Below are 11,773 nucleotides of genomic sequence, written 5' to 3'. Positions count from 1 at the left end.
AAAGTTTAGTCTTTCTACCACTTCGTGTAATACAGGGAGACATCCTGTAGGAGTACATGATATGAAAAAGCACATTTGTGAAACTGTTAAACTAAGAGGTAGTGGTTTTTTTTTAATTTCAAAGTAATTCACTCTTTTTTAAAAAATGAAAGATTGCAAGCATTTAAGATGTTTAGAATCTTTTTATTTTCAGAAACAATGTTACACAGGTAGATATTCTTCCTTTTATTTTAAGTTTATTTATTTATTTTTGAGAGAGAGCTGGGGAGGGGCGCAGAGAGAGGAAGACAAAGAATCCCAAGCAGACTCCACACTGATATTGCAGAGCCCCTTGTGGGGCTCGAACTCACCAACCATGAGATCATGACCTGAGGTGAAATCAAGAGTCGGATGCTTAACCAATTGAGCCACCCGGGTGCACCTCTTCCTAACTTTTAAGTAGCACGTTCTGATAAAGTAGGAAGAATGGCATTAGAAAAACCTAGGTCCAAATTCCAAGTGTACACTAGGGAAACAGTGGTGACCTTGGGAGCCTTCGCATATCACTCTGAACCTTAGCTTCCTCACCTGTGAAATGGAAATGATCACAGCATGCTGAGTGTGTTTTGTGGACTAAATGAAAGTGTCTGGCATGAAGCGTGTGTACTTTTTCCTCTTTCAGATAAACCAAAAGCATAAGCACTGCCATAGTTGTTTTCTCTAGGAAATGTAAAGCCTATTTTATGCCCTGGTAGGTGACAGTGGAGGAGAAGGAGGTGACAGAAAAATAGTTGGAGGTAAAGTAGTGAAGACAGCTCTGGGGATGGCAAGAAGTTTCTCCTCCTGTGCAAGGGGAGCCAGAAATGGCCATTGTGTGTTTTTTCTAAAATAATGTTTATTAGGTTTTCCTGGTTATAGGAGTAATTCATGCATGCCCTGAAAGCTTTGGGGAAATGCTTTGGGCGGATCATTTTAGACTTTCAAATCAGTTAACCCTGAGGCTAACTTTATGACCTTGCAGTGAAAAGGAGCCCAGCAGTCAGTCATTACTTGAGGGTTGACGAGGACTAGATGTGTGCCCAGGGCAGCACTAGACCATGAGATGAAGAGATGCATTGTGGGGGTGCCAGTGCTGGAGAACTCTTCTGGGAAGCAGAGTTGGTGCCAATGCTGACTCTCCTCATCCTTCAGTTAGCATTTAGCTGGTATGATAAAAGAAACTTAATGGAAGGATTCGCAGTTCATAATTCTGCAAAACTGAGCAACATTGCCATCTATTGGTATTATGTCAGTGCTTAATTTCCTTCATTAGGGGTAAAGTTTGTAAGGTGGTACTGTGATTTTTATAAGAGGGAATTTGTAGCCTCCTGAAGTGAAAGAAGAAATAGGCTGACTGCTGCCGTTCTCACCCCCAGGTTGGAGAGCAGTCCCTAAAACAGGGACTGGAGGCTGTGAAAGCTTTGTTTGAAAATCAAGGAATGCTGCACTAAGAGAAAGCGTGAAATTGCCATTTTTAATATTTACCCTTCTTATTTTATCCGAATTTTTATGACATGTATTTCCATTCCCTGTTTGAATGTCGATGGAAGCACAATCTTTATTTTCTCCTTTATCTTCTCTACTGGTGGCAAATGGTGGCCCAGTGGTTATGTGCACGGCCTTCACAGTCAAACCTAGATTTGATCTCTGGTTTTCCCACTGTGTGACTTTGGGCAAGCCATTTCCTCAGTGTCCCTTTTCATGTGCAAATTGGGCATATTGTTAGTACCTACTTCTCAAGGTGGTCTTAAGGATTAAAAGGGAAGAAAGATTAAGAAATTTACTCAGGTATGGAGTCCTTAATGAATACTCATTAATTACAGCTGCTCTGATTATCAATAATTGGGTAAAGAACTGGACCAGAGAAGTAGAGTCCAAAAATAGTCTGTTAAGAGAATAGGGACAAATTGGAATATATCCCAAACTCAACACTCGATTTTTCATCTTTATCCAGTCAAGTCTTTATAACTTCTTGAACACCACAGAATAGTAGTCATAATTCTGTTTAAAGCGGTATCATGTTCTGGGTGGGAAGTTTTGTTTCTCTTAAAAGGACCCAAACTTATAAATGCAAATGTTGGTGTGCCATGCATTTCCCCCCACTGAATTTGCCAAGTTCTGAAACATTACCCAAATGCCTCCCTGGTAACAGGCTTTACGGATCTGTAGCAAGTTTTCTGAATATCTTTATTATGGGTAAATTACCGGTTCCTTAAAGATGGACTTGGTTTTTTGGAAATTAGACATCATTTATTTGGTGCCATAGCTGGGGCATAAGATTAGATGTGGCAGTATATCACATTTGGTCAAAAACAAAGTGAACTCTGGAAGCAGTTTCCAGAGAGGAATGCTGAAACATTTCACTCCTTGGCTAAAGTTCAGTGATTATTTGCGCATATGAATTCTGATGTGGTTGTTAAGTCACCTCATTTCTTCATAATTACTCCTCCCACCTGTTCCCCCTTCCTTCCCCTGAAGGTGTTAGAGAAAGAAGTCCACCTTTCCTTGTATCCTTCCTGAATTATGCATTTAAAGTAGACAGAGGAGGGGCTCCTGGCTGGCTCAGTCAGTGGAGCCTGCGACTCTTGATCTCAGGGTCGTGAGTTCGAGCCCTACACTGGGTGTAGAGATGACTTAAATAAATAAATAAAGTTTAAAAAATAATAAAGTAGGCAGGGGATGTGCTTTGCCTTGGTAAACTCAATACCCTAATCTCCTCATGTGAGGTCAGGCAAAATGAATGAAACAGAATGACTTGAGGAATTGCCATCCACTTTGAATATATGCTCGTAAAGGCTAATTGAGAAGTGGAACCTGTTTCCTGACTTAGATTCCAAGACCCTTGCTTACTTGCTTTCCTTCCGTCTTTCCTTCTTTCTTCTCTTTGCTTCACTATTGCTGTCAAAAGGCTACCATGTGCTTTTTAAATAAAAACAATCCAGTGAAGTTACTTCATTAATTGTGTCTTGCTCACCTTTCTACAAATTCCTACTCTCTGGGTTCACATGGAAAGGTGAATTTGTTCAGCTTTAATTATAGAAATAGTTTTCATTGTTCTGTAAATAAAAATGCTGCCACTCTGCTGTATCATGGAATCTCAGTTTAAAAATCAAACCATTATGAGAATAATTTAGTTGTAATCCAATACAATTTTTAAAACCCAGGGTGTGGTGCCTGGGTGTCTCAGTCAATTGAGCATCTGACTCTTGATTTTGGCTCAGGTCATGATCCCAGGGTTGTGGGATCAGGCCCATATCAGGCTCCATGGAGCCTGCTTAAGATTCTCTCCATCCCTCCCTCCCCCTCTCTCTGTCCCCTCCCACCAGCTCATGCTTTTAAAAAACAAACAAAAAAACAAAAACCCTCATAGGTGCGCCTGAGTGGATCAGTTGGTTAAGCAACCAACTCTTGATTTTGACTCAAGTCATGATTTTGACTCAGTTTGTGAGATCAAGCCCTGCGTCAGGCTCCATGCTGACAGCACAGAGCCTGCTTGGGATTCTCTCTCCCTCTCTCTGCCCTTCCCCTTACGCTCACATGCTCGTGCCCTCTCTCTCTCTCGCAACAAATAAAGAAAACATTTTTTAAAAACAGGACAATCTTTATTAATTCTATAAATTCTTATACTGCAGTAAGTGGAAATATGCTAAACGTAAAGTCATAACACTTTGGTATTAAGCACAGTTTAACCCACCTAAAAATCTCTAGTATCTACTAATGGTAGGAAGTCCCGAGCTACCCCTCTGCTGGCATACGGCACACTCAGCACACACCGCTCCCCTCAGGAGGGTTTGTCTCTTCCTCAGGGCAGTCGGTCACGTAGAAGCCATGCTCCTCTATCCCTCGGTAGAGTGTGATGTACTTGGAAGCCTTCCTTGTCCTCGGAACCACGTACTTTTCCGTGAACTCACCCTTGTCCAGTTGCCCCTTGCCTTCTGTGGTCAGAACGCAGTTAATGAACGTGAGGGTGTAACTGTAGCAGTTGTGATGGTCTTCTTCGTACCTTACAAAAGAAGGATGGTGAGAAGGGAAGGCTTAGGTTTAAAAGCTGCTCAGGGGGCACCTGTGTGGCTTAGTCAGTTAAGCATCTACCTTCAGCTCAGGTCATGATCTCACAGTTTGTGAGTTCAAGCCCCACGTCGGGCTCTGTGCTGACAGCTCACAGCTTGGAGCCTGCAGCCTGCTTCGAATTCTGTGTCTCCCTCTCTCTCTGCCCTGCTCCCCACCTCCCCCGCCCACTCACACTCTGTCTCTCTCTCAAAAATAAACATTAAAAATTTTAAAGAAAAAAAAACGCTGCTCAGGAACAAGCCATGAAGCTGTTGAAGGACTTGCAGAGTTGAAATGGGGCTGTCAGTGGACTGGGCCCCTATGTGTGCTGACCCCTTGGTGACAGAGCTCCCAGAGGTGCAATTTCGAGGGACGCTTGGCGGTTTGGGCCATGTCCACTTGCAAGTGACATAAGACAGGAGTGGGCGTGTCTACATGTGCTGACTCATTGTAACTTAGGGAGCTGACATTCTAGAAATGGAGTTCTCCTTCCAGGTTTTAGGGTATCCCAGTGTCTAAATTTATTTTAAGGGAAGGAAGCCTCAAGACAATTTAGGTTCACAAGTATGCCATATATCTAAAGTGTTGAGGGAGCAATAAATTGAGAAATTTCAAATTTGCCAAATCACAAAAACATTATTTTTACATGTTAAACATTTAAAAAATGTTTAAGGGAATATAATAGGGGTCTTTCTGTACATATTAAATGTTAAGTATGTAAAAACATCTAGTCAAATAACTGGAGTACTAAGCTGTGGTCCTTTTGGTTCTTAAGATGCTGTGATTCTGGGGCTCCTGGGTGGCTCAGTTGATTGAGCATCCGACTTCGGCTCAGGTCATGATCTCATGGTTTGTGAGTTCAAGCCCTACATCAGGCTGGCTGTTGTCAATGCAGAGCCTGCTTTGAATGCTCTGTCCCCCTCTCTGTCTGCCCCTCCCCCACTCATGTTCTCCATCTCTCTCTCTCTCTCTCTCTCTCTCTCTCTCTCTCTCTCAAAAATGAATAAACATTTATTTTTAAAAATGCTGTGATTCTATTGTGTAAAGGTACATTGGCTCATCTCTGCAGAAAACCCAAATTCAACCCCTGTTTAAACTTTGTTACAGGTACTACTCTCTTGGTACAGGCTCACCATAAACTAAACAGCTTAAGAGTCCTCTGAGCTGGGGTCCCACCTGCATGGTGAATGAGCAGGTGGCCCCTGCAGCCCTGTACCTCTGAGGCAGCCAGGCTCCCGAGGTGGAGAAGTCTTCCAGGTACTTGTCCCACTGATCCATCAGTCCATACATGCCAGGCTGCAGTAAAGGGATGCTTACACTCTGCTCCCACCCTGCTTCATCTCGCTGGACCCCGTGCATGGTGTAATTATACACAACTCCTGCAACCAAAACTGGAGTCATGCGGAAGCCCAAGGGAAAATGCACCTCTGTTTAGAGGCCATCAGAAAATGACAACTGCTCCTGGGAAATGCCACATAACAGAAACCCAGTTGTACTTTGTGATTACTGTCGAAGAGCAGTAGACCGTGAAAGACCCTAGAATCTCCTGCAGGATCAAGCCGGGGAGGCAGCCACCCACCTAACAGATTTAGAGAGGGCCTTGCCTAGAGTCAGGATTGGGGGTTACGAGCCTCTGCCTCCCGGGCCCTCAGCAAAGCATTTCTTTCAGGGAAACCCAGTTCTTGCTCTACCTGTTCTCCAGCACCGTGAAGTTGCCCCCAGGAAATGGAGACTAGAATAGATATTCATCTCCAAATATTTTTTGCTCAAGTTTTCTATTTACGAATGGTTCTATCTTCTTTCCTTAAATCAGCAATAAATTTCCACTGATGGAATGGGTGGTAAATTTGCTCATGTGGGTAAATCTGAGTTCAAAAATCCAGTCCTGGGTTTCTGTTCGCTGGTCAGTTTCTCCCGCCTTGAGCAGGTGCAGAAAGGTTGCCTTCAGACTTGACTTATGAGGCCTGTGATCACAGCCTCACCTGCCTGGCTTTGCTCACCATCCCTAGGCCCACGACCCCCTGTGACTGGGGTACCAGGCCCTCTTCCTGTACACTGGATGCTCTGTCTTCAGGGCCTCCAGGCTGTGCCCTCAGAGCTAAGTCTGGGCAAAGGAACTGCTTTGTTTAAACATGACTTTTTTTTTTTTTTTTTTTTTTAAGTGAACCCACCACATGCCCAAGTCCTCTGTCCCTTGGTTTATTTCTGAGGCCCGTGCCTGGCCACCAGAGACCCTGGTGTGTGAGGACCCAGTGGCAGTGTGCTGGGTCCAGATTCTGGTTCCAACACAAGAAGAAATCATGTTCCTCTCTCAAAAAACCAACAAAACAGGCTTGGTGATACTCTTGGCTGAGAAAACATTAACAAGCTTTCAAATATTTAGAATTGTCATTAGTACTAAGTTACTGTAAAGTCAAGTATTTCTCTTTTAAGGGGGGTAAGCATCGCCCACCTAATGGTACGGTATGAGAACCCAGGGAAAAGAGGAATTCCCTAATTAAATGTCATGAGCACTTTTTCTCTAGAAATACCACTCTCTCCTACCTAGTAGTGTGGGGACATTTTAAGTTTTTAAAAAAACAAAACAAAACAAAACAAAACAAAAAACCAGTGGCAGTGCACTCACCATTTGTGTTGGTTATTCCCACGTGAAGATCAGACCTTCCATCGTACTCCCTGAAAGAAACAAGTTTTGTGTTTTTTCTCATTTGCACATGACTGGCATGAAGAGTCCATACTTAAAAGCAGGAGAGTGATCTTGGCCGGTGCCAAGTTTCTTGCCATCAGTGGCCATGTGAATGGAAGCACTGTTTCAAAACTGGTTGAGCCAAGAGTACATCTGAGGTAGAAAATACTCCCCCGGCCCCCCCAGCTGGATTTTTTTGGCCCCCCATCACTAAAGGCAGTGGAAGGCCTTGGAAGGCCATTCCTCCTAGAGCATAAAGTCAGCTTAACTCTTAGCTGCCCATCTGAAGGGCACAGCTGGAGGTCAGTTGTTGAAAGAGATCCTCATACTTCCCGCCTTGTAGGTGAGGTTACAGGCTGACCGGGGAGAGGATCCTGAGTGCATCTCAGTGGACCTCTACCTTCAAAACTAAAGGAGTGTCTTTTGGTCTTTATAGCCTGCAGCCACACCCACTTTTCCTGGATGGCCTTGTTTTCTGAAATTACTCTTTACCTGAGACTGTTCATTAAATCTATGATTCCGTATGATTTAACCTTCATTTCCAATCCCAGGCCATCATTTACTAGCAGGGGGACATTAGCAAGTCACTTTCTCTCTCTGATCTCAGTTTCCTCATCTGGAAAATGGGAATATCATAAACTTCCTAGCAAGCTGGTTGTAAGAATAAAATACCAGTTGAGTGCCTGCAAGTGTCAAATAAATCAGAGGTTATTGTTGGCTCAGTTGGTAAGCATCCAACTTCGGCTCATGATCTCACAGTTTATGAGTTCCAGCCCCACATCGGGCTCTGTGCTTACAGCCCAGAGCCTGGAGCCTGCTTCAGATTCTGTGTCTCCCTCTCTCTCTGCCCCTTCCTTGCTCATGCTATCTCCCCCCCTCCTCTCTCTCTCTCTCTCTCTCTCAAAAATAAACATTAAAATAACTTTTAGTAAATAAATCAGAAGTTGTTGTTAAATGATAAAGCTCCTTCATGAGACCGCAGGTTCCTCATTAAAGTGAGCAGTCCGAGGCTTTAAAATGACTGAAAACACAAATGGCTGCCCCACCTTCACAGTGATCCCCCAGGTCATCTTGTTGCAGCCACCACTTTGAGGGTTTTGAGACTGTGGGTTCAGAGGCTGAGAATGAAGCTGGGCAACAAGGTACCAGTCTGATTGTGGCGCTGCACTTACTTACCCCAAGATTGCTGCGTAAGCATGTCACTGCACTTTGTTTCCTGCCTCAATCCTAGGTGTTCCTTCCCTCCCCCTGTCCTTCAGTTATTTCTCAGTCATGCAACAGATATTTATCAGGTGTGAACGAGCTATGGGCCTGTCATTTGAAGTGAAAGGCTAGTAGCACAACAGGAAATAAGCCTGACAAGGTCTCTGCCCTCTTGGAGTTTGCTTGCTTCCAGAGAAGACTTTTTAGTTTAACGAGTTTTTAACAGATAAGTGTTCTGAAGGGGAAAAAAATGTAGACTGTTACAGAAGCATGTCATAGGGGCAGTGGGAGAGCCACCTCTCTCTCATACAACTCCTTGGTACAAATTAAGAAAAGTTCCCTTTTTTCCTGCAGATGCAGCTCTGCCCAGCATGTTTGGCTTGCTGGGTGTAGTGCCTCCTGAGTTTCAGGACCCAAAACCACCTTGACAAAGCATCTTTGGGCAGTGTACAACCTGTACAACCATATGTGGCAGCCCTGAGAGATCTTAACCTAGTTTGATGAGAACCTCAGTGATTTCCGAGGGTCATTGAAGGTTCTCTTTTACAAAGTAGATGAAATTTTCTCAAGGTGAATAGTGGGAGTCATTCTTGAGAGTTTGGAAATTGGATGAGAGGGAAAGGAACAGTTTAGAAGTTGGCCTTAGAAGGTCTGGTGGGCAGGGGACTACTTGAAGTTCTGCAGATCCTGGCGTGAGGGAATGGGAGGATGCTAAAGCATATAACCTGTTTCAACACCACCACCTCCCTTCTGCTGATGCCAAGGAAGGCCAGGCCCATCAGTATTGCTACCACATCACAGAGTACATAAATGCTTATTAGGGGCCAACCCAAAAGCCTATCATGTTCTGGAGAGCAGGGCTCTGGCTCATTCACTGTGACATCCCTGGAATTTCCCACACAGAGATGCTTGGTAAGGATTTGTTGAATGAATCAATGTTATAGTGGATGAATTCTGAATTTTAATCACTTTATTCAAAAGCTTTCAGAATCTAGCCAAGTAATTCTCCAAGTTAGCATGAATGAGGGGATCTTGTGAAACATTTTGGGCTTCATGATTTAGATAAGGGAAATGAAATTTCTGCCAGTTACATTCTGAACTGAATATGAAAAGAATATCATGGAAAAGAGCGTGTTGGCTCCACTTTGTGTCTGGTGCCCGGGTCATGTTTCTGCCTTAACACTGCCCCCTCACCACCCTGCAAGGTCGGCAGGACCCTCATTTTGCAGATGAGGAATAGAGACTCCAGAGGCTCTGATGCTGTCTGAAAACAGGATAGGAATTGGAGGCTTTGTGGTACTACGGCCTGCACTGTTCTCTCTGTATCCTGTGACCTCCGGGAAGAGTCAGGGGTGCAAAACTGCACACTTTCATTCATTTTATCCACATAAGGACAGGAAGGAAATCAATTAAGGAAGTTAGTAAGCAGGGAAATAAATAGACAACTCCAACCGTCTTACCCCAAACCAGAGCTCTTGAGGGCACATGAGCGTTGGGAGGGGGGATTTCAAGAAGGCTAGGATGTCTCAGCATTAGGTCACAATGATGCTTACGAACATGCTTCCTAAAGCACGTGCCATCGTTCTGTAGCATCCATGCTCTCAACACCTGGCTTGTGCTGGGCCACTTCTAGTTCCATTTGTAAACTCCACAGGGACACTAAGGAGGTAAGGTCCTTTCTTTTGATTTCTGAAATCTTTCTTAAAGTCAGGTGGCATCCACAATTGAGGCACACCAGGTCTGGTCTTCAATTTAATTCACCACCATGTAGAATAGTCTGTATGTGGCCGTTTTTCAGGCTTTTGTACATGGTACCTGTTTGCCACAGATATTTCAGGCTAACTCGCGGTAAAGGAATTATTTTGACTGGAGTAGCTGCTGGGTCGTTTTCCCAGTTAGCCTCTTAGTGTAAAATCTATGGGTAAAAAAAAAGTTCCAAGCTTTCAGTTTTCCTCTCCTAAGATTGTATAAGCAGGTTTGACCTTCACATGTTCTTCATATATTCTTGCACTTATCCCTCTAGGAGAGTACATACACCATCTATCTTTATGAAATGAGTAGATCTACATTTTAGGATTTAATGCCAAAACAACTGGCAAGACTATCCACCAAGCCTCGCCCTGTATAGTACATGTTAGAAAGTTTTAGTGACCACAACACAAAAGGCAAAGTTTACAGAATTCAATGTAACACTTAAAAAACACCGTACCGGGGCGCCTGGGTGGCGCAGTCGGTTAAGTGTCCGACTTCAGCCAGGTCACGATCTCGCGGTCCGTGAGTTCGAGCCCCGCGTCGGGCTCTGGGCTGATGGCTCAGAGCCTGGAGCCTGTTTCCGATTCTGTGTCTCCCTCTCTCTCTGCCCCTCCCCCGTTCATGCTCTGTCTCTCTCTGTCCCAAAAATAAATAAACGTTGAAAAAAAAATTTTTTTTAAAAAACACCGTACCTAAGAAACGTCCCTTGAGTTGGTCTGAGGAGGAACGAACATTTTTCTTGATGCCCATTGGTAAAGGGATTGGAGATGCTAACAGGTGCTTCCTCCAGCTTCCTCGAGCTCATGACTTGCTGGCAGAGGGGGCAGCACTGGGGCACACTGAAGCTGTAGATGTATTTCTTACAGTGGTTGAATTTAATTAAGGGCTTTGCAGCCTCTGCAGGGTGCATGGTTTTCCCCTCCTGGGCTACCAGGGTTAGTTTCCGGAGACTTCCTTTTCCTCATTACCTGGCTGGCAAATAAATGTACGCCTCCCGAGTAACCTGATCAACAATGACGTCATTCTGATTGACAGCTTCGGAAGCCAAACCAAATAGGATTAACCCGTTACCAGACCGCCCCATAAACTGGTATCTTAAAGAGCTAGTTTTCATTTGTGCTCACTTACAAAGGTTCTTTCTAGCCTTGTACGTTCTGCAGCCGCCGTCAGTCAGCTCCTACTCATCCTTTAAAGCCCTACTTTTCTGTGAAACTTTGCTCCACTTCTTCGAGTGGTCCCTTGCGCTGGTGGGACTAGATTCATGCTTCTCATGGGCTCTGATATTTGATTAGTCATTAGCCTGTGAGCTGCTTGGAGTTAAGGACCCACATTTATTTTTGTGTTTCTAGAAGAAGTTATGTTGTTTTGTTGTTGGATAAATACATGAAAGAAATCCTTGGAGGCTGTTGTCTTTTGATGTTTTATATTGTAGAAGTAATCTTGCTCATAAAAAATTAACAGTACAGTTAGAAATAAGGATAGTGGTTACCCTCGGTAGGAGGTACTGACTGGGAGAAGGCATGAGGGAGTTTTGGGGGGTCTGGAGCTGTTCCGATTCATGATCAAGGGGTTGGTTGTATGAGAGTTTGTGAGCATTTTGTGAAAATTCCTCAAGCTGGACATTTTACTACAAGCACTTTATGATTCTTCAATTTTAAAATAATTTTGAGAAACTACACAAAAATATAAGAAAAAAAAGGTAATGTCTTCTGTTCCTCCGTAATATTTTTCCACTCACCAAATCCAGCTCCCTGAGAAAACTAATGGTATGTTAAATGAAAATTTCCACATAATTTTTTAAAATTCCAACATTGTGTACGTTTGGAATGTGTGTATTTTTCTCATCTTGGAAATGTATCTACAATATCAGGAATACAGGTCCACCTAGTCCTTTCAGATGACTGCAGAGGAATCCATAGTTTGGTTGCACCACACTTTTTTTTTCTTTTAAGTAATCTATAGACACCACGTGGGGCCTGAATTCACAACCCTGAGGTCAAGAGTCATGTGCTCTATTGACTGAGGCAGCCAGGCACCCCTGCACCACACTTTATTTAGCCAAAC

At 43.8% G+C, this 11,773-nt stretch overlaps 1 protein-coding gene across 2 annotated transcripts; it reads right to left on the bottom strand.

Annotated features, from left to right (window-relative positions):
- Window positions 1-3,572: 3,572 nt before the first annotated feature.
- Window positions 3,573-11,233, bottom strand: MKRN2OS (MKRN2 opposite strand). 2 transcript variants are annotated; one of them, XM_040491934.1, is made up of 4 exons: window positions 10,402-11,233; window positions 6,695-6,744; window positions 5,285-5,447; window positions 3,573-4,021 (listed from the first exon to the last, which is right to left on the bottom strand). In XM_040491934.1, exons 1-4 carry the CDS (start codon window positions 10,617-10,619, stop codon window positions 3,781-3,783), a joined length of 672 nt encoding a protein of 223 aa, XP_040347868.1. In that variant the 5' UTR covers window positions 10,620-11,233; the 3' UTR covers window positions 3,573-3,780. The 2 variants fall into 2 exon arrangements, with proteins under 2 accessions (XP_040347868.1, XP_040347869.1); XM_040491935.1 differs by lacking the exon at window positions 6,695-6,744 and having other exon boundaries at window positions 10,402-10,459.
- Between the last annotated feature and the right edge of the window lie 540 nt (window positions 11,234-11,773).

Source organism: Herpailurus yagouaroundi, unplaced genomic scaffold (genome assembly GCF_014898765.1).
Source record: "Herpailurus yagouaroundi ecotype Mexico unplaced genomic scaffold, PumYag 183, whole genome shotgun sequence".
NCBI classification, from domain to species: domain Eukaryota; kingdom Metazoa; phylum Chordata; class Mammalia; order Carnivora; family Felidae; genus Herpailurus; species Herpailurus yagouaroundi.
The sequence above is the reverse complement of the archived record's forward strand: the minus strand, read 5'-3'. Positions and strand labels throughout refer to the sequence as shown.

Excerpts from the sequence above, each read along its gene's own strand:
- MKRN2OS (XM_040491934.1), bottom strand. The coding sequence starts at position 10,619 with ATGCACCCTGCAGAGGCTGCAAAGCCCTTAATTAAATTCAACCACTGT. Across the intron at positions 6,745-10,401 it reads ACTCAAGGGACGTTTCTTAG|GGAGTACGATGGAAGGTCTG; the intron begins GTACGGTGTTTT and ends TGTTTCTTTCAG. Across the intron at positions 5,448-6,694 it reads GGGAATAACCAACACAAATG|GAGTTGTGTATAATTACACC; the intron begins GTGAGTGCACTG and ends TTTTGGTTGCAG.